The following is a 17766-nucleotide window of genomic DNA, read 5'->3' as shown; positions in this document are numbered from 1 at the left end:
CCAGTGATCTCAAGAACGAGGTCTTGGGCCAGCACCAACATCCCGTTAATCCCAAGTTGATCATATCCCCGCAACATTATCCTGATTTGATCAAGCACAGACGCGCATTCTCGGATCACAACGAGGATTGAAGAACCTAGCGCGAGCTCGCGTGTTGGTAACTTGGTGTACCCCTCGCCTGGGGACTTGCCGGGATGGTCGAAGATCACAGGGGACTACCTCGGTCACACATGAAGCCTAAGAGGCCCAGGGACGAACGGCGTCTGTGCATTCGACTCGACCTGGAAGCAAGCATATCACACCAGTAAAATGCGGAGTAATTGTTCTTTGTTCAGAAGTCGACGGTGTCGACCAGGGCCCATTTTCAATGATTCTGTAAAAGTCGGTCGGATTTCCAACACATGAGGATCGGTTTGCGAAAGATGCAGTAGAGTCAAACATGGTCAATTTCGGCCATCAGGGATTGCCTTCGTTGTTTGTCGCCTGCTCGGCTGCGATATGCTCCCCCTCTTGTTCCCCAGATGCAGCCGTATCTTTTTGCTCGCCATTGAGGCTCACCCCCGCCAAGCCCTCAATGACCTGGGGCCGAATGATATCGCGACGAAAGGTATCTTCTTGGAGAAGTCGCAGCGCTCGTAACGTCGCTCCAGGGTGTGTCAGAAACTGGGAGTATTCGGGGGTTTTCCAGTAGGAATATAGGTAGGCAAGATAGGCGGCGAACGCTTTTGCTTCTGGGTCCGCATCGTCGTCGTTCACGTCGGTGTCTTCACGAGATCCAGAGATTCCCAAGAGATTGGGGTAAGTGACGGCAAGGTGGGATAGATAGTAAGGGTTTGCGAGGGAGGAAACGAATTCGAGCTCGAGGGTGAAGCGGGGGTTCGTGAGGGTTGCAGGTGGCTGCGACTGATCTGGCTGTTGTTGAGCCATGGCTGGCAGGTGAAAGAGCGTATTGTGAGAGTTAAAGAGCGAATGAACTGGTGAAGGCGTAGGATAGTTACTCCGCGGCATGAGCCCGAGACCTCAGTTGGTTGCCTGTTTTGGTTAGTTTTACTGAACTGGGCTTAGTCCGAGGTCGAGGTCGCATGCTGTCATCTGTAGAAGGTGTATACAGGTGCGGAGTAGAAGCTTTCTTCGCTTCTTTGCTGATTCTTAATCTTGTTCTGATATCCCCATCTAAGACTGTACTGAACAGTCGGACTTGTACAGCTGCTCTGCTACAAAATGCTGGCGGTAGATGAGCCGAGTTGTTGGACTCGGCGGGCCCCGCGGGCGGAGAGGCCAAAACAATACCGTGTCTCTTCGTCCGCTCCCTCTTCCACAGCTTGCTCCTCGTCAAGCCCCCAACACCAACAATGGCCCCTCAAGTCCACTTGGGTAGCGATGTCGAGTACATCGAGACTCCTACACCAGCCCCTGCAAAATTCGAAGTCAACGATGAATGTGGTGTTCCATTGACCAAGGTCAGTCCGAACCCCCCTCGTCCACCGCTTCTTTGCTAATTCCTCAGTTTCCGGCCATCAACAATCCCACCCTGCCCGTCGACGGTCCTGGCAATGAAAGCTGGTCAAACACCCTCCTGATTGGCGCTCTCGTTGGAGTTCCCGTTTTCTTGACATACAAATTGGGCGGTGGTCTCAAAACCGTGGTGTTCCTCGGCCTCCTCACTCTCTTCCCGATCCTCATCGCTTTCTGGTACTTCAAATCTTCGCTCAGCCCTCGCACCAATGAGAAAGTGAAACTCCCCGGCCGACCAGTGGAGGAGTACGTGACATTCAAGAACCAGAGCGACAAGTTGAAATACAATGGTAGAAGCCGCGTTCCCATGCAGACCTTCGCTGAAATGTACCTCGACGGTACTGCCGATTTCAACGGTGACTGCCTCGAGATCATGGAATACCGCCACGACTGGGCCAACTTTAGCTTTACCTGGGATCTCTTCAAGTTCATCCTCGGAACCTTCGCACGGGATGTGCTCTTCCACACCAAGGAGCAGGATGAGGAGCAGATTCGCCCCAACTACGACCGCGGAAACGACCACTACGCCTGGTTCCTTGGTCCTCGCATGATCTATACCTCTGGTGTGATCTCCGACCCCGAGAAAGAAGAGACCCTGGAAGAGATGCAGGATAACAAGATGGCTGTCGTCTGTGAGAAGATCGGCCTCAAGGAAGGCGAGACTATGCTGGACATTGGCTGTGGATGGGGAACTCTCGCTCGCTTCGCTAGTCTCAACTATGGCGCGAAGGTTACTGGTCTCACCATTGCAGAACACCAGACAGCTTGGGGTAACGATGCCCTCCGCAAGGCTGGTGTCCCTGAATCGCAGAGCAAGATCGTCTGCATGGACTACCGTGACATTCCCCGTACCAAGTATAACAAGATCACGCAGCTTGAGATGGCCGAACACGTTGGTATCAAGAAGCTCACCACTTTCTTCCGCCAATGCTACGACATGCTCGAGGATGATGGTGCCATGTACGTTCAAATGTCCGGTCTCCGTCAAGCTTGGCAATACGAGGATTTCATCTGGGGTCTGTACCTCAACAAGTACATTTTCCGTGGTGCCGATGCTTCCACTCCTCTTTGGTTCTACGTCATGTGCTTGGAGCGCGCTGGATTCGAGGTCAAGAGGTAAGTCAGTCCTAGTATTCTCACAATCACTCTATCGCTAACTGCATAAGCGTCGATACCGTCGGTGTCCACTACTCCGGCACTCTCTGGAGGTGGTACCGCAACTGGCTCGGCAACGCTGACACCATCAAGGCCAAATACGGCCAGCGCTGGTACCGCGTAAGTAATCCGCTCCAACGGTGTTGTCCAATCTAAAATAATCTAGATCTGGGAGCTCTTCCTCGCCTGGTCCGTCATCGCTTCCCGCCAGGGAAGTGCCACCTGTTTCCAGATTGTCGTGGTCAAGAACCTGAACTCGACTCACCGTATCGACGGTGTGCCCACCCAGTTCAGTCTCTCGGCTGCGCTTGAGAAGAGCAGGAAGGCTGGCAAGTCTAGGCTGCCCGAAGCCTAAGCGAAGTTTCTTCTCTAGAAACAACTTGGTTCATGGTTGTAGTGCAAATGGGCGAAAGATGACTGAGAAGCTTGAGCGGGTAATGGATCCGTGGCTGGCTTGTCAATTGAACAGCCACAGATAGGTCGCGTGCTTGTATTCTGCAATTATGAAGCCGCTTGCCTGTATGGTGCTTTCAGCCTAACGCGGTGAGGAGAAAATGAGGGTTGGATGGAGGACCTGTACCTTTCGCACGTGTCTATCGTGCACTTGTCTTTTGGTAGGGTTCGGCTTCAGAGGCGAAGGGAATCATTGCCTCCGAGGACATGTGAGATATCGATGGAAAGTATGCATGTGAGAGAAAAGGAACTGAGTGGAGGGAAGTCGATGACATGACTGGTTACGTTGATGAGCTAGAAATGGATATAATGAGATTTAGTAAAAAGGTAGACAAAATAGACATATTTGATATGCCATGTTGAACAACCGAACAGATAGACCCCGGATTTCTTCAAGGTGCGTATTTACTCCATGGATGGTTTCTCAAATTACACTACAATATCTGATTCAAGAAATAATGTCAACAATGACAACTCCTTCACCTATCCCCGACTCGCAGCCACCAATTCCCCAAACCTCGACCCTCTCAACCCCTTCAAAGCCTCCGGGTTGCCCACCTCCACAATAGCCCCCTGATCCAGCACAACAACCGTATCGAAATCCATAATCATCTCCAATCGATGGCTGACTGCGATTACGGTATAATTCCTGAATTCCCGCCGGATGATCTCTTGCATTACGCGCTCGGTTTCGCGGTCCACGCTGGAGCTGACTTCGTCTAGGAGGAGAATTCCACCGGGGCTACTACCGGGGATGGAATCGGAGTTGTTGTGAGATTGCGAACCTGTTTTGCTGCGGATTATACGTCGTAATAGGGCTCTTCCAAGGGAGAAGAGTTGTCGTTGCCCGGCACTAAACGTTGAACTAGACATAGGGGCGTCCAATCCTCCTCGTTCGAGAACGAAGGGCCACAGCCGGACTGCTTCGAGGACAGTTTGGCGTTCCTCCCTTGTGGCGAGGGATGACGGGTCTAGGTTGGCAGCGAATGTTGTGCCGTCAGGGAGGAAGACTGCATCCTGTGGTACCGCAATAATGCGTTCTCGAAGGGTTGCGCGATGGATCCGACTCAGAGGGACATCATCAATAAGAATAGCATCTGGTGTCTCTGTTCCTGCGGCGATAGGGTCGAGGAGCTTCAGCAGGAGGGCGAGAATAGTAGATTTGCCGCTTCCTGTGCGGCCGCAGATGGCGATTTTCTTGCCTGGTTTGACTGTGAGTGTTATATCTTTGAGTGCGAGGTTATCTTTTTCGCTGTCAGAGGCAGAGGTGGGTTTATATCGGGCAGATACACCGTTCAGCTGCACCAGTCCCTGCTCAGGCCACGATTCATCTGGAACGATATCTTCCTCTTCGCGGTCCTCAGGCGCGACAGTCTCATTGAATGTCTTCAAACGCGCAATCGCCCCGATTGATGTTTCTAGCTTCGTCCACTCAGTGACAATGCCGGACAAGCTGTCCCCGAAGCTCATGAGTGAGAACAGAGATGCACCGGCAAAGGCAGAACTCGATTGCAGTTGCACGGCAAGCGTTGTGAGTACCGCTGCGATCACCATAACAACGAGGTTCAGGACTAGGTTGAGCCATTCCTGAATCATTAGTAGGAGGTATGCGGGTCGTTGACTGGTGTTAAGTAGATGTGCGTTTTTGCGGATATCCTCCGGTAGAAAGCCAAAGGCACGGAGGGTGGCAATGCCTTTGAGCGTATCGAGGAAGTGTGTGTATAGGGGACTCTTCGTCTCTAAATCTAGCAATCTCAATTGCCTTGAGGTTCGTAAGTAGAATTTCTGTACAAGGTATAGCAATCCAATCAAGATCGGGTAGCTGATGGCAAGATAAGCAGAGGAAGTCAGCATGACAGCTGCCTGACCCAGGGCCAGGAAGATGCAAAATAAAACGTTTAGTGTTGCATCTGGTAGCTCCGTATCGATCAGGTTTAGATCCTGCGAGAACAAGTTCGTGACAACCCCAGTATCTGTATGGGTGAAGAAGGAGAGTGGCGCGCACATTAGGGTTGTCAACGCTTGTTGGTGCAGGTTGGCCCCAGCTTTCTTGATGGCAAAAATGTAGAGAGCTATGCCTAGGGAAAGCAGAGATATCATAGCACAAACTTGAAGCAGGGCGTAGAGACCGGCGTAGTATGCGTGGCCGTGTGTGGGATAGTCCAGCGAGGCGGCATTGCTCCAGTATGTTAGCCCTAAGTTATCGATTAGATCATAAACGGTAATAAAGTGTAGAATGGAGGCATAAGAGCTCACATATAGTGGGAAAGTTTGTGAAGAATCCCCAGAGAGCTGCGAAGAACAAACTGCATAGTGCTATGAACCGTCCCATACTGTTGATATAATGTTTATAGACCGTTTTGTCTCCCAGCTGTCTGACTGCCTCTACCTCCTCTGTAATATAAGCTGGCGACGTGCTGGTAATCGTGGCTGTATGAGATCTTGGTGTATCAATCTTAGGGCTAAGGTCGGGTGAGGGCGTAGAGGACTCCTCCTCAGAAGTCCCCTCGACTTTAACTCCCAGTCGCTGAACATACCCCGGACTGTCCGACAAGCTTTTGAACGAGCCCTGCTCCACAATCTTTCTATCCTCAAGGGCAATGATATGATCTGCGGCAGGAAGATGTTTGACACTATGCGTGCAAAGGACCACCGTTGATCCTCTGCGTCTCAGCAACCCGTCTGCACCAAAGACCTGCCGGAAGACCTGCTCTTCGGTATCTGCATCAAGTCCACTAAAAATATCATCAAGTACCAACAGATCTGACCGGAGGTACAGTGCCCGCGCAAGAGACACTCGTTGCTTTTGGCCGCCTGAAAGCGCGACGCCATCAGACCCAATGTTGGTCGCATCGGCCTGGGGCAACATTGCAAGATCGAGGCCGAGGGAGGTAGCTTCAATGACCGCATTATATCGCTCTTCATCGAACGGAGAGAACCCTATGATATTATCTCTCACTGTGCCGTTCCAGAGAAAAGCGGTTTGCTCGCAGAAGCCGACATGGCGGTAGGCCGTGTTCAATACAACATGCCCTTTGCTGAAGGGGATCTCGCCTAGAAGAGCCTTGCAAAAGGTGGATTTGCCCGAGCCCACGGGTCCAACGACCATGGTAAGTGACGATGCTGGTATTCGTGCACTCATGTTTCGAAGGATAAACTTGCCGTCCGTCCAGCCAAAGTTCGCGTCCGTGATAATGATAGCCCCTGTAGAGTTCGTCTCTGTGGGTTCAGAGGCCTTCTCTGTACCCTGGTGTTGGCTACCTAAAGTATGTCGAAAGTCACAGCGTGGTTCGGACTCTAAGAAAGCCTGGATCCTCCCCAAGCACGCTAAACCGGAAACCAACTCAGGTATCGTCTGGAAAAGCATTAACAGGGGGTTTGTCAATAGTGTCAGGAATGCGAGACTAGTAAACATGGTCGATGCTTCGAGCTTTGTTTGGGCAAAAGCGAAGGTGAGCGGAGGACTGATGAGCTGTGGCATGTAGGCGAAGACCGCGGCGATGATGATGATTACCCGGAACTGCGCTCCAGCTGCAAGCTCGTCTACTCGGAGTTGTTGCATGTAATGAGACACAGCCGCAGAGAGACCGGAGATCTTGAGTGACTTCATGCTCGCGATGACAGTAGCTGTTAGCCCGACCCGTTTCTGGACGCCAGACATCCAAGCCCGTTGCGAGTCGCCAGTGTATCTGACAAGAATGGCAACGCCAACCAGGCACAGCAGCACCACACCGAGCGGAGCGACGAACGCAATTCTGATTTGTCGATACAGCATCCAGGCGGCGAGTGCAGCCTGGATTACGCTCGCCCAAGTCTCGTGGATAGACCGAAGAGCTTGCCGGATGCGCTCCATGTCTGTGCTCATCAGTGTCAGAGCAGCGCTATCATCAGATCCTCCTAGACGGGCTCGAGTGGCAGCTGCAAATGTCTCGGTAACTAGGACTGAGCGTACCATAGTCCGCAGTCGATGATGGAAATACCAGTATAGGGCATACGATACGCTCACTCCTCCATAAATAAGCATGCTCGCGGCAATGAGACCATATCCGGCATTAGCATCTGGCTCCGGGTGAGCAAGGTGAAGCAAGAGTGTCTCGATGAAGAGTGGCTGGCAGAAGGTGAACCCAATCAAGGCCAGTCGCGGAGCCACAGGCAGAAGAAGGGGCACTTTTAACGTGCGTACCAGAACCTTCAAGAGGCCATATTGGTCACCCTTCAGCTTTACACCCTCAAGATACTTTACAAACCTCCCATGCAGTGCTTGTGCCTCAATAGAAGAGTCGAGCGGGTAAAGATCGTCGACCTTGAAGACCTTCTTATACCCAGCAAGAAACAGCTTATTGAGCCAGAAGAAGACGCCGAGGGAGAAGATACCGCTTGTTTCTTCGGGGCTGTGGTTTTTCGTGTCCCAGGTTACCCACCTGGTCTTTTGGTAGGCTTCCAGTAGTAAGATGGCTGTCTTGAGTCCCACCGAGGCACAGAAGATACTGGTGTAGGTGGTTTCGGGTGTGGTATCCGATGACAGAAATAGAGTCCTGGTTTGAGCTGCGTCAAGAAGGAGGGTGATGAAGAGATAGCTGTTTAGGAGAACCGACGGCCTTGGGCTGCGGCTGTGGTCGACGAGACTCAAGGTGAGCATCAAGAGAGTTGCCACAAACTGGAGAACGGAGGAAGCGATGAAGATGCTGGTGACATGGAAGGAGCCAATGGCCACCAAGACGAGGAGGGCAAGTTCCAAGCTGGCGTAAACGGCAAGGGCAGCCTACAGTGACTCATTAGCTGGGGCATTCATATCAGAAACTCTCCCTGGAAGACTTACGAGCTTGACGAACAGCAAGGCCGGCGCTTTCACCACGATGGGCTTGCGTGCCTGGGATACCGTATGCCATAGGACTGTTGGGATGAACAGGACAGATGGGATGATAGAGAAGAAGAGGTGCTCAAATTGGAGACTGAAATCAAAGCCGTCATGATTCAGCTGGAGTAGGTTCTCATCTCCTGTGAAAGGCATTTTAATGGCTAGTCAATCCGAAAGAGCAGGGCAGGGCAGGGCAAAGCCGGCTTGATATAGGGTCAAACTGTTAGCGCGCGCGCGATGTAACCTTCCAGGCATCAATCAAGCTAATACTTTGTGGATTCTAGTTGGTTAGGCAGTCGATAAGGCTTGATTCAAGATTGAGACTCAAGTATAAACCTTGAAGTGTGACTTAAGATCATTAAGTTACCTCTGGATGGCTGATTACTCTAGGGTAATTGTAATTATCAAAAGCATGCCACCAGCCCGGTTTAAGAGGGTGGAAGGCGCTAGAATGGCGTGATAAGGCTACAACGATACCTGTCGAAAAGCGTCTGCCTGTGCAGTGTGGGCTTGCATCGCTTGTACTATCAAGAAACATCTCGTCCCTGATCTCCGGGTGGGTTACGCAAGGGCTGAATCTCAGGATCCTGAGGTCCTACTCGTTGTGCCTAGTCAGTGCGCTGCAATATCCCCTTGCGGCCACTTGAGTAACCGTCAACGTCGTAAAGTAGCACAGATAGAATCATTTAAAGCTCCAGCTGAGTCCCCGCTGAGAATCTCCGTCTCGCCCTTTCTCATGAGATTGTTACTATCATGGCATCGCTCCTCCTTTTTGCCTCTTTCTTCCAAACATCCATCGCTCAATCACCACCATGTTTCTGGCCAAATGGGAACGTCGCTCAGGACTACGAGCCCTGTCCCAATACTAGTGTCTGTTGTTTTGTCGGCGAAGCCTGCTTGAGCAACCGACTGTGCTACGGCGCCAAATACAACATCGCCTATCGCGGCGCCTGCACAGACCAAACGTGGCCCGAAGATGAGTGCCCTCATATCTGTCACACTGGTTCGCATGCATCTCAGTCTCTTGCATACCTAGTATCAAGCAACTAAAACATTGACTCGTGCTCGTGCAGAAATAGCTGGCGGATGGGCGAACATCTACCCCTGCCCCGGAAACCCAAACCAGGTGATGACATGCGGAGCCGCGGGGTGGGTTACGGGCTTCTGCGAGGCAAACCTGTCGACCTGTCGAGGGACATGTCGCCGTGGCACGAGTCTTTGAGTCTAGCGAGAGCTCGACATCCACCACCACCACCTCCTCCTCCTCCTCGTCTTCCGCTACGAGCACAACCTCAACGACATCTACAACACCTAATACTAGCTCTAGTGCCACGGCCTCTGCCTCGAACAACACGGACGGTTCTTCCGGCAACGAAGTTGCTTTAGGAGTTGGCTTGGGGGTGGGGTTGGGGCTGCCACTCCTCGCGGTGTCTATCGGCTTGCTGGTTGTTGGGTGGAGGGCAAGAAAAGCGAAGAGAGAAGCCAATGATAATATAAGGGCTATGCAAGCGCAAGATTATGGTCGCGATAGCAAGCCTGCGCAGGAGGTAGGGCAGGATACCCCGCTGAGAGAGCTTGGTGGGCATTCGGGGGTGCAGGAATTACAATAATTATGTGAATCTATAATCAATCCAGTCTTTGGCTCAGAGGAGTTCCATCATGCCCCTCGCTTTTGCTTCTTCGAGGACTGGGGTGGAGTGGCTGAGCAGCCTCAGCCTTGTCCAGCCTCACACATAAAAGGGCACACACCTCCCACCATTAGCACCCGATACTTCACCAAAACCCTCACTGCTGCCATGCCTTCTCCAGCGGCCAGGATAGAAGATCCGCATGAGATCCCATGGCCAACAATCTTCTTCTGGATGGCGTGTTTCGCGCTCAACTCCATTTCGCAGCCCACAGGCAGGATGTTGGGCACACGGTATCGCCACCAACCTGTCCTTCGCGGCTCACCCATCTTATGTGCTTTTGACTCGGTCAATATCCTTGTGTCTTGGTTTATATATCTAATTGCCCCTACCACTTCACCGACGAGCATTCGCCAGGCAGCAGCCCGAGTTCTTCTAGAGCGCGTCACCGACGACAGCTGCGGTAATCCAGATTTAATAGCAATCAAGGACACCAAGGCGCAGTCCAGAGTCCGCTGGTTCGGATTCCTTCTTGGGGTTCTACCCTCTGCTATCAAGCTCTTCGTTAGCAAAGGGATTCCCCTGTCTCAAGTAGCCGGAGCCATGTACCTCGCGTCGTGGCTAATCTTTGAGCTCCTTGTTCTAGTTGCTCAAATTGATGAGAAAGTCAATAAAACAGCAGCCCACGAAACAGCAGTCAACGAGACAGTCGACAATCCAGCCGACGAGGAAGTCGGTGAGAAAAATAATAGAGAAACCGACAAGACAGTCAACTCTGTCGACCCCGGCATCCGTTACGCATGGGCTATCGTGGCGATGATCGCTCATATGCTTATCTTCTGCCTCCCGGTGTCGGCACAGCGAGATTTCCTCAACAAAAGAAGCTGGAGCTCTATATTCACTGGTCTAATGAATCCATTCATGACATTTTCCATCCCGCTTTGGTCTCGCCCACTCCGAGACCCTGATCTCGAAACGACGAGGGCGTCGTTGTTCCGCCTGACGGTCTGCGCAGTGATTCAGTTCATCCATCCTGTTCTTGAGTTCTGGGACCTGGGCAACAAGACCGTCCAAATCTCGCTGTTCTGTGCTGCTGCCCTAGTTGCCGGTGTTTTTGGGCTTCTCGCGCTGCGATGGGCGAGGACTGTGATTGTTTCGTTGCATGTGTTGAATCTTCTGGTCCAGTGGTTGTTTTTCTATATCTTCCTGTATGACCCCGTGGGGACTTATCAACCCTCATGGTTGCGGTGGTTTGGTTAGAAAAGAGAAATCAATAGAGCGGACGTCCTTCTCGGTGTCCTTTAATATGGATTATGGAGATTGCTGCCTACCACTCCCCTTGGAATTACTTGGCTATATCCCTAACTATGTACCTTGGAACCCCTACACACACTCTCTCTCTTGATGACGACTTTGTTCTCCCAAGCCTCCGAGGCTTCCTGGTGCAGGGATCATAAGCGCCGGACAAGTGGTTGCTTTTTCCTTAGCGCCTGCAGTCATTCCCTCGCATTTCTCCCCAGCGGCAGTCCCCTAGAAGAAGTTATTCGGATAAGTTATTTTAGGACATGTTCCTCACGGCAAACTGGCCAGTACTAGTACTGAGAACTAGAGGCCTGCCGGGATTCTTGTGCCAACACCACCAACGTTCGACGTGCCCCCGAGGCCAGGATCACGAACCAGCAGGGGTCGGGACAGCCGGCGCAAGAACGGTCGTTTCAGTTCAGGCTGGTCTATTGCTAGCAGCCACTAAATCCCTATCGTACAGGGGGGAGAGCGAAACATGCCAGAGTCATGGGGTCTTGGTTCTGCGCCGCCAGCAAGGCTGATTCTGTCTTTCCGCAAAGGCAGCAGTCTGCTCTCCCTCAGATTCCGTTCAAACTTGTAACCATGACGGACATTCGAGAAGCACAAGTCCCTCCCAAGCAATCGACCCCTCGAGATGAACACGACCTGTCGCTCGTCTCTTGTTCCAGTACCCCGGTACTCACCCCCACCTCTCAAGAAGACCTTGTCTTCAGCCCGAACGAGTCCCTCTTGTCGGATGCGACGGATGCGACGGACTACGGATGGGATACTCCCACTCCAGGGACACCTTGCAAGCAGAATGAGCTATCTTCAGCGCCAATCCCACGTATTTTGATCCGAGCTCCCACAGTTAACGATATCACCTCGGCTATCTCGCTTGCATCGACATCACCGACCCTCAGTGCTGCAGAAAGCTCAAATACCTGCTTATATTCGGACGATGAAGATGAGCTGAATTCGGCCAGCGCTGCTGCTGAGACACCCTCCAAATCAGCTGAGAGAATCGAGCCTTTAGGCCTGCTCCAAATCTTTTCTACCCTTGATGTATCCAAGGGATCTACTCGACGGCAGTCGTTCAGCGCTACGCCAGACTACAGCTTCACGGCGCCAGGTCTCGCATTTAAATCCAGACCGCGGTCGCTTAGTACGAGTGCCCTACCTGTTGCAAGTCATCAGGGCAGTTCTGCTTCCTCCGCCTCTGAGTCGATCATAGAAAGTGAACCCCATCGTCAACCCGGTGCCGAAACGACACCGGCCGATGCCACACGCGAAACCTCAACTAGAAGCATCAATGTCGAAGAGCTCGCCAGGGAAGACCTGGCTTTCAGGGAATCGCTGGCTAATATCTTGCCTCTTTCGATTCAAGAACTGCTTGCGGAAGACGATACACGATGCATCGCTACCACTAAAAAGAATGAGAGATGTAAGCGTCGGACACCGAAAGGGCCAGCAGTCTTGAGGGCTCTTGACAAAGCTCAAACCTCACGCACTGTCAACATAGAAGAGATAATTAAGGACATCTTCGAGTCGGCTCTGTGCGGATCAACGCATAAAAAGGCCGCCGAGGGCATTCTTTCTGGCAAGAGCAACTCATCCATGAATCAATCGGACCGTCTGCTTATTATGAAGCAACGACTCGAGAGCATCACTGCCGGTAGTAAGGAAGTACCTACCATCAAGGCCGAGAGGGCAAGTTCAATCGTTGCCGATGATGCAGGTCTCACCTCAACCCTACCAGCTATTACTGCCAGCATCACCCTACCAGAGCCTGACCCATCTCCCACACCAGCTCTACCCGACTTTGTACCCTACATATCGACGGTAGATAATCACTTACCCGTCAGTGAGCGACTACGAAAAATCCTCACCACCCCTCTCACACCAGGAGACGTGTCCCGCCAAGGACTAATGTACATCTACCAATGCCAGGGCAAATTCGGGCACTTCAAGATCGGATACACCATCAACGTCAGAGCACGTCTTCAAGGCTGGGAGAAACAATGCGGCAGAGACCTATGGTGCTACTTCCCACTGAAGGACCCAGACACCACACCTGTGCTGCACATTAACCGTGTGGAGAAACTCATACACACCGAACTAGCCGCGTATCGTCGTCAGGAGATGAGATGTGCGGCCCAGACTTGTGGAAAGAAGCATATAGAGTGGTTTGAGGTTGGAGAGGAAATTGCTACGAAAGTTGTGAAGAGGTGGATGGAGTGGATGCGTGAGGGTCCTTATGAGCCGAGAAAGGGTTCTGATGGCGAGACTCGGTGGGTTCTGCGGGACGCGCAGTTGCAGAAGCTTGATATACTTTGTGCTGTGACTGAGATAGTTTCAGCTAGCTCTGCTTTGGCTAAGTCGACTCGACTGAGCCGGCCAAAATCTAGGGATGGGAGGGGCCGCAGGAAGTCGATGCTTCTCTAGCTGGTAGGTATTTGTATTCTTCTATATAGTCTGGCGTGTACATGAGAGCCTTTATTTGATGTCTTTTATATAGCATGTTGATCTAGCACCAACGATATCAAGCAACTGGCAAAAAAAAAACGACATCCCCTCCAACTAGCCCTAAGCCACACACCCACTAACTCACTCATTAACGAAGAGCTGCGCTCATTACAAACAAAACATCTATCTGAAGAAACGCCTCCTCTTTCCTCAACCGCAGTCCGCCAACACCATCGCACCTACCTGCCAGCCAGTCAACAGCGGCCTAATACAGTGAGCCATTCAAGCTCTAACAATATTAATCGACTCCCTTCGCGCTGTGGAGAGCTCAATCTTGCGCCCGACATGCTCAATGGGCCTCGCCATGCTCCACCGCCGGCGTGGTTCTAGTAGGGATCGACGCCGCCAGCCGTGCCCTGAAACAGATCATCCACTATTTAGACTCTGACCCAGAGGAAAGAACTCTGATAGTTGCGCGGAAAGTAGAGCTCGTAGCTCTTGCACAGCAGCTTTACGCAGCTTGCAGGCACGTTCTGCTCAGGGGGTATGGCGCTGTCGATGACATTAAAACAGAGATGATGACGGTGAAAAGACGCTTGGAGGGGTTGATTGGCCCTGAGGATGTTATCTTGGAATGCGTGGATATTCCAGTTGATCCTTTCTCCGTTAATGGAGGGGTAGTTGGTCCTGCTATGTTTGATCTGGAACCTTCAACCTCTTTCGATATGTACAGGGGTGCTGCAGATTTCCTCGAGAAGTAGAGCCCTCAAAGAAGCATTGACCAGGTTGTTCTCAATCTTATTGTAAAGAAACCAGCTGCAATTGTGAGTGTGCCCGAACGTTGTCATAGATTAAATGATATAAGAATAATGGTTTACAGACAAAAGAAACATAGCATGACCAAGCCCACCACTCACCCCCTCCTCTCCCCATCCCATTCATACCCAGACACAGACTGGGTCATAGAATGCCCATTCCCATTGCCACTCCCACTACCACCCACAGCATCAGCCTCAATGCCAACCTCCTCCCTCTCAACAACAGTCTCATGCGTAACCCTAATCTCACCCCCTCCCCCACCCCCCTTCGCACCAAAGCCACTCCCCTCAACCAGAATCTCCTCATCGCTTCCCCTAGCCGTCAAATGACTAGTCATCAGCCCCCTCGCCTTATCCCTCTTCCGATCCCTCCCCGTCCCCGTCAGAGTCCCATTCATCGTCCCCCTCGTCGTCGCCCCCTCCGTCGACGCAAGCGGGTAGTCGCCCTTCCGTCTCGACGGACCCTGGCCATAACTCGATGGACCCCCCGTGCTGCTGAAGAGCGCCGAGAGACCGATTTTGTTTGCCCCACGACGGATCAGAGGTTGGATGATTGGGAGGTTCGAGACGACGATTGAGACGAAGGATTCGCGACACGCCCATTTGGAGCCTTCGATTGCGCCGTTGGGGCCGGCCTGATGGAGTTGTGGTTAGTGGGGGATTTTCCAAGGTGGCGAGGTGGAAGGGGGCATATACGGTGAGAATAATCACAGCGCGGATGATAGCGGCCATGATGACGAAGATGGCGCCGCTGAAGAGAGCCATTAGAGATATTTTGCGCCGGGTGCCGATGCGGACGGCCCAGAGGAGCTGGTCTGGTTAGCTGGATATTATCGAGATTTGTGTAGGAGGCGACGAACCGGCAAGGGGATAGACATGAGGTAGATATCGGTCAGGACATTCGGGATCATGACGACGAGAACGTAGACCATCGAGCGGGCGGGTTGGCATGTATCTAGCTTATCAGCTTGGTATATAGAACTCTGTAAGACGTTGACTCACTCCCCGGATCCGGGCTAACCTGCCAGAACCTATGCATGGGCTGACAACTAAGCACGATCGTCAAAGCCACAGCAAGATACGTGACGCCGAGGATGATATATCCGGTGCGGACTCGAGTCGGTAGGTGCGTTAGTCCAGTTCTGTGTCAAGATCTATTAGCACGTTCCGTGTAGATCAAGGGCATATAGCACTGGGCGTACGTTAAGCGGGAGTAAAACACCGCCAGCGAGAACTTGATTAACCACAGAACCATTGTGTATAGTGACCATCCTGCGACTTGGATCTTGGACCCCATGATCCGGTTGTAGTATTCGCGTGAGGAGGGATCGATTGCCGCGCGCTCGTCATCCGTCATGTAGCTGTTGGTGAGACCATCGTATTTGGCTCCGACAAGGTATGCTAAGGAGACTTCGACCGCAAAGACTACCTATTAGAAGAGTGTCAGTTTGAGACAGTCGGTCAAGTAGGACATGAGGAGAGACATACACCAGCCAACGGCATAAGATAGTCATCGAGCTGAAAGTTCGTAGGGCCGACTTGGGCCCATCTGGCATATACTCGAAAGACAATAAACACCAGCCCCAGCGCCAACAAAGCAAAACTCTCAGCATAAGTGTTGGCCATCTTGACGGAATGCACAAGAAGCAAAAACACAAAACAACGAGTGCAGAAACCACAAGTCACGCCAGGGGATATAAGCAGCAAGCACTGCAAGGTGACAGACTTCGAGCTATGGATCGGCATCGAGTCCGGGGAGCGATCTCGAGCTGAGCCCTAGAGTCCGCCCATCGCAATTTCACTCCCCACTCGTGGAGCCCCTCCCTGTTTTTCGCCGCACTTGTTCCGTGGCTGTTGACAACTTGACAGCCAATATGATAGAAATGGAGTCTGCCACTATTGATCTGTCCCTGCGGGAATGCAGGGGCGCTCGATATTCCAGCTACCGTGCATTATCAACAAGCAGAGTACGTATAACAAACCATTCAACCGCCCGCGTCTCGTCACGATTTCCCCATTTAGCACACACTTGGCAGAAAAGTCTAAAGATCCTGCTACGACCAAAGCAGTATATAGCGCATCCTTGGCCGAAAGTCCGCCGACGGAGTTTGTCCGACATGTTGGAGTCTTTCACACACCGGTCGATCAGATGGCTTTAGGGTAAACGCTTGCCCTGCAAGAGGTGCTCGTGAGATTTCCATCCTGTTACATGAAGAAACGATGTGCTATCTTGCAGAATGGGTTAAGGGTTGAGGACACTCACATGCACAAGCTGGCTGTAGGAAATAATCTCCGTCTTCTCCGCTTGGTACTTTGGTAGGCTACTTACTACCTGCTTCAATCCAGTAACGGCTGGTCGCTAGCTTCTGCCAGGATTGACGCTTGGTTGTCAATGATCGAGTCGTCCTTTTGCCCGACAGGCGTCAGAATACTTGGCAGGAGAGATACATGCATCGCAAGGGCGGCAGGTCCATGGTTTATACTTTATCCCGTGTCAGTAGTACACGATGTGATGTTCTTCGCTGCACCTACTACCCAACTACAGTACCTCTATACGGATTACAGCCCCTATCCTTGAAGGCCCACAGCGAACAGGCAAATCCACCCACCGGCCCGGTCTAGGAAAAGGGTCCAGAATCTCAACTGTCAATCTGGCAGACACAGAGTTCTTTGGGAGTGAACAATACTCAGCAAGCAGAAGGGTCTGGGTGTGGCATATATATCCAGAGGTTCAAGCTCCTCTGAGCTCTGATTTATGGTCCGCCATCAAAGCAAGGCTCTCTTTCTGGGACACATAATATCAGCCTCGACAATCGTTGAACATCTGTTGGATGCCGATCGTCTGTATAACGTTTTCCAGGGTGAAGAATCTAAGATACTCGGAGATGATGCTCAGTCGAGAAAGCAAACCGAGCCGGGGGTAAATGATAGCGGGGAATTCACAGTAGACGATTTACAAAGTAAGAGCAGGCAGACCAGGGGCGACAAGAACAAGACTGCGAGCAAGAGCCGTGCGGAAAAAGGGTTCCGAGTGGAGGAAGTAACCGAGAAAAAAAGAGAAATGACAAGGGTGGGATTCGAACCCACGCCATATAATGACACGTATATCTATTGATGCTTCAGGTAAGCCTGAAACGTGCGCCTTAGACCACTCGGCCACCTTGCCTGTTGATGTATTATTCCTTTGTTTTAAAACTTGTATCCTATGTAATAATACTCAATGACCCCCGATGGAATTGCACGAAGATGGATGGTTATGCGGTTTTTGTCTAGATCAGTGAATAAATATGATAAAGATTCCCATATAGATGCTCATGTCGAGGTATAATACGCTCAAAAAGTCTAATCTGTTGGCTGGTCGCATTTTGCTAGAACATTGTTTACCTCCAATGCTACCGCTAATATATATTGCTGCTTTTCAAATGTCATTTTTACCAATAATGACTAACGAGGCACAAATGAACTCTCATACAAATCTGTTGAGGCTGTCCTATTGCTTACTTGGTCCCATGTTGTATTTCGAATCCCTCAACCCATTGTACGATACACTCATGTTTTATAAATATACCCACTTACCCGGAGTTCCGAG

General features: G+C 51.6%; 8 protein-coding genes and 1 non-coding gene across 9 annotated transcripts; 4 read left to right on the top strand and 5 right to left on the bottom strand.

The window, feature by feature from the left end:
• Nucleotides 1-135: 135 nt before the first annotated feature.
• BJY04DRAFT_154482 (mediator of RNA polymerase II transcription subunit 31) lies at nucleotides 136-979 on the bottom strand. Its single transcript, XM_073708929.1, has one exon. It carries the CDS (start codon nucleotides 925-927, stop codon nucleotides 457-459), a length of 471 nt encoding a protein of 156 aa, XP_073565429.1. The 5' UTR covers nucleotides 928-979; the 3' UTR covers nucleotides 136-456.
• Nucleotides 980-1327: 348 nt separating this feature from the next.
• Nucleotides 1328-3480, top strand: BJY04DRAFT_201429 (S-adenosyl-L-methionine-dependent methyltransferase). Its single transcript, XM_073713076.1, has 4 exons — nucleotides 1328-1460; nucleotides 1508-2631; nucleotides 2682-2790; nucleotides 2837-3480. The coding sequence occupies exons 1-4, from the start codon at nucleotides 1353-1355 to the stop codon at nucleotides 3023-3025; spliced, it is 1530 nt and encodes a 509-aa protein (XP_073565428.1). The 5' UTR covers nucleotides 1328-1352; the 3' UTR covers nucleotides 3026-3480.
• Nucleotides 3481-3482: 2 nt separating this feature from the next.
• BJY04DRAFT_201427 (putative ABC multidrug transporter) lies at nucleotides 3483-8344 on the bottom strand. Its single transcript, XM_073713075.1, has 3 exons — nucleotides 7943-8344; nucleotides 5380-7885; nucleotides 3483-5318 (listed from the first exon to the last, which is right to left on the bottom strand). Exons 1-3 carry the CDS (start codon nucleotides 8132-8134, stop codon nucleotides 3607-3609), a joined length of 4410 nt encoding a protein of 1469 aa, XP_073565427.1. The 5' UTR covers nucleotides 8135-8344; the 3' UTR covers nucleotides 3483-3606.
• Nucleotides 8345-8498: 154 nt separating this feature from the next.
• On the top strand, nucleotides 8499-9636 carry BJY04DRAFT_201425 (uncharacterized protein). The gene is made up of 2 exons (XM_073713074.1): nucleotides 8499-8984; nucleotides 9055-9636. The coding sequence occupies exons 1-2, from the start codon at nucleotides 8735-8737 to the stop codon at nucleotides 9201-9203; spliced, it is 399 nt and encodes a 132-aa protein (XP_073565426.1). The 5' UTR covers nucleotides 8499-8734; the 3' UTR covers nucleotides 9204-9636.
• Nucleotides 9284-9672, bottom strand: BJY04DRAFT_154447 (uncharacterized protein). Its single transcript, XM_073708928.1, has one exon. It carries the CDS (start codon nucleotides 9565-9567, stop codon nucleotides 9364-9366), a length of 204 nt encoding a protein of 67 aa, XP_073565425.1. The 5' UTR covers nucleotides 9568-9672; the 3' UTR covers nucleotides 9284-9363.
• On the top strand, nucleotides 9624-10903 carry BJY04DRAFT_201423 (uncharacterized protein). The gene has a single exon (XM_073713073.1). The coding sequence runs from the start codon at nucleotides 9778-9780 to the stop codon at nucleotides 10867-10869; it is 1092 nt and encodes a 363-aa protein (XP_073565424.1). The 5' UTR covers nucleotides 9624-9777; the 3' UTR covers nucleotides 10870-10903.
• Nucleotides 10904-11459: 556 nt separating this feature from the next.
• On the top strand, nucleotides 11460-13473 carry BJY04DRAFT_201422 (GIY-YIG nuclease family protein). Its single transcript, XM_073713072.1, has one exon. The coding sequence runs from the start codon at nucleotides 11497-11499 to the stop codon at nucleotides 13336-13338; it is 1842 nt and encodes a 613-aa protein (XP_073565423.1). The 5' UTR covers nucleotides 11460-11496; the 3' UTR covers nucleotides 13339-13473.
• Nucleotides 13474-14272: 799 nt separating this feature from the next.
• On the bottom strand, nucleotides 14273-15803 carry BJY04DRAFT_211151 (uncharacterized protein; the record flags this gene model as incomplete). The annotated part of the gene is made up of 6 exons (XM_073714360.1): nucleotides 14273-14812; nucleotides 14874-14987; nucleotides 15038-15132; nucleotides 15180-15319; nucleotides 15380-15606; nucleotides 15666-15803. 6 exons carry the CDS (start codon nucleotides 15801-15803, stop codon nucleotides 14273-14275), a joined length of 1254 nt encoding a protein of 417 aa, XP_073565422.1.
• A 1436-nt stretch (nucleotides 15804-17239) lies between these two features.
• On the bottom strand, nucleotides 17240-17343 carry BJY04DRAFT_t149. Its single transcript has one exon. It is a non-coding gene; the product is annotated as a tRNA-Leu (tRNA).
• Nucleotides 17344-17766: the final 423 nt, after the last annotated feature.

This window comes from Aspergillus karnatakaensis (assembly GCF_047715665.1).
Source record: "Aspergillus karnatakaensis strain CBS 102800 unplaced genomic scaffold BJY04scaffold_79, whole genome shotgun sequence".
Classification (NCBI taxonomy): domain Eukaryota; kingdom Fungi; phylum Ascomycota; class Eurotiomycetes; order Eurotiales; family Aspergillaceae; genus Aspergillus; species Aspergillus karnatakaensis.
The sequence above is the reverse complement of the archived record's forward strand: the minus strand, read 5'-3'. Positions and strand labels throughout refer to the sequence as shown.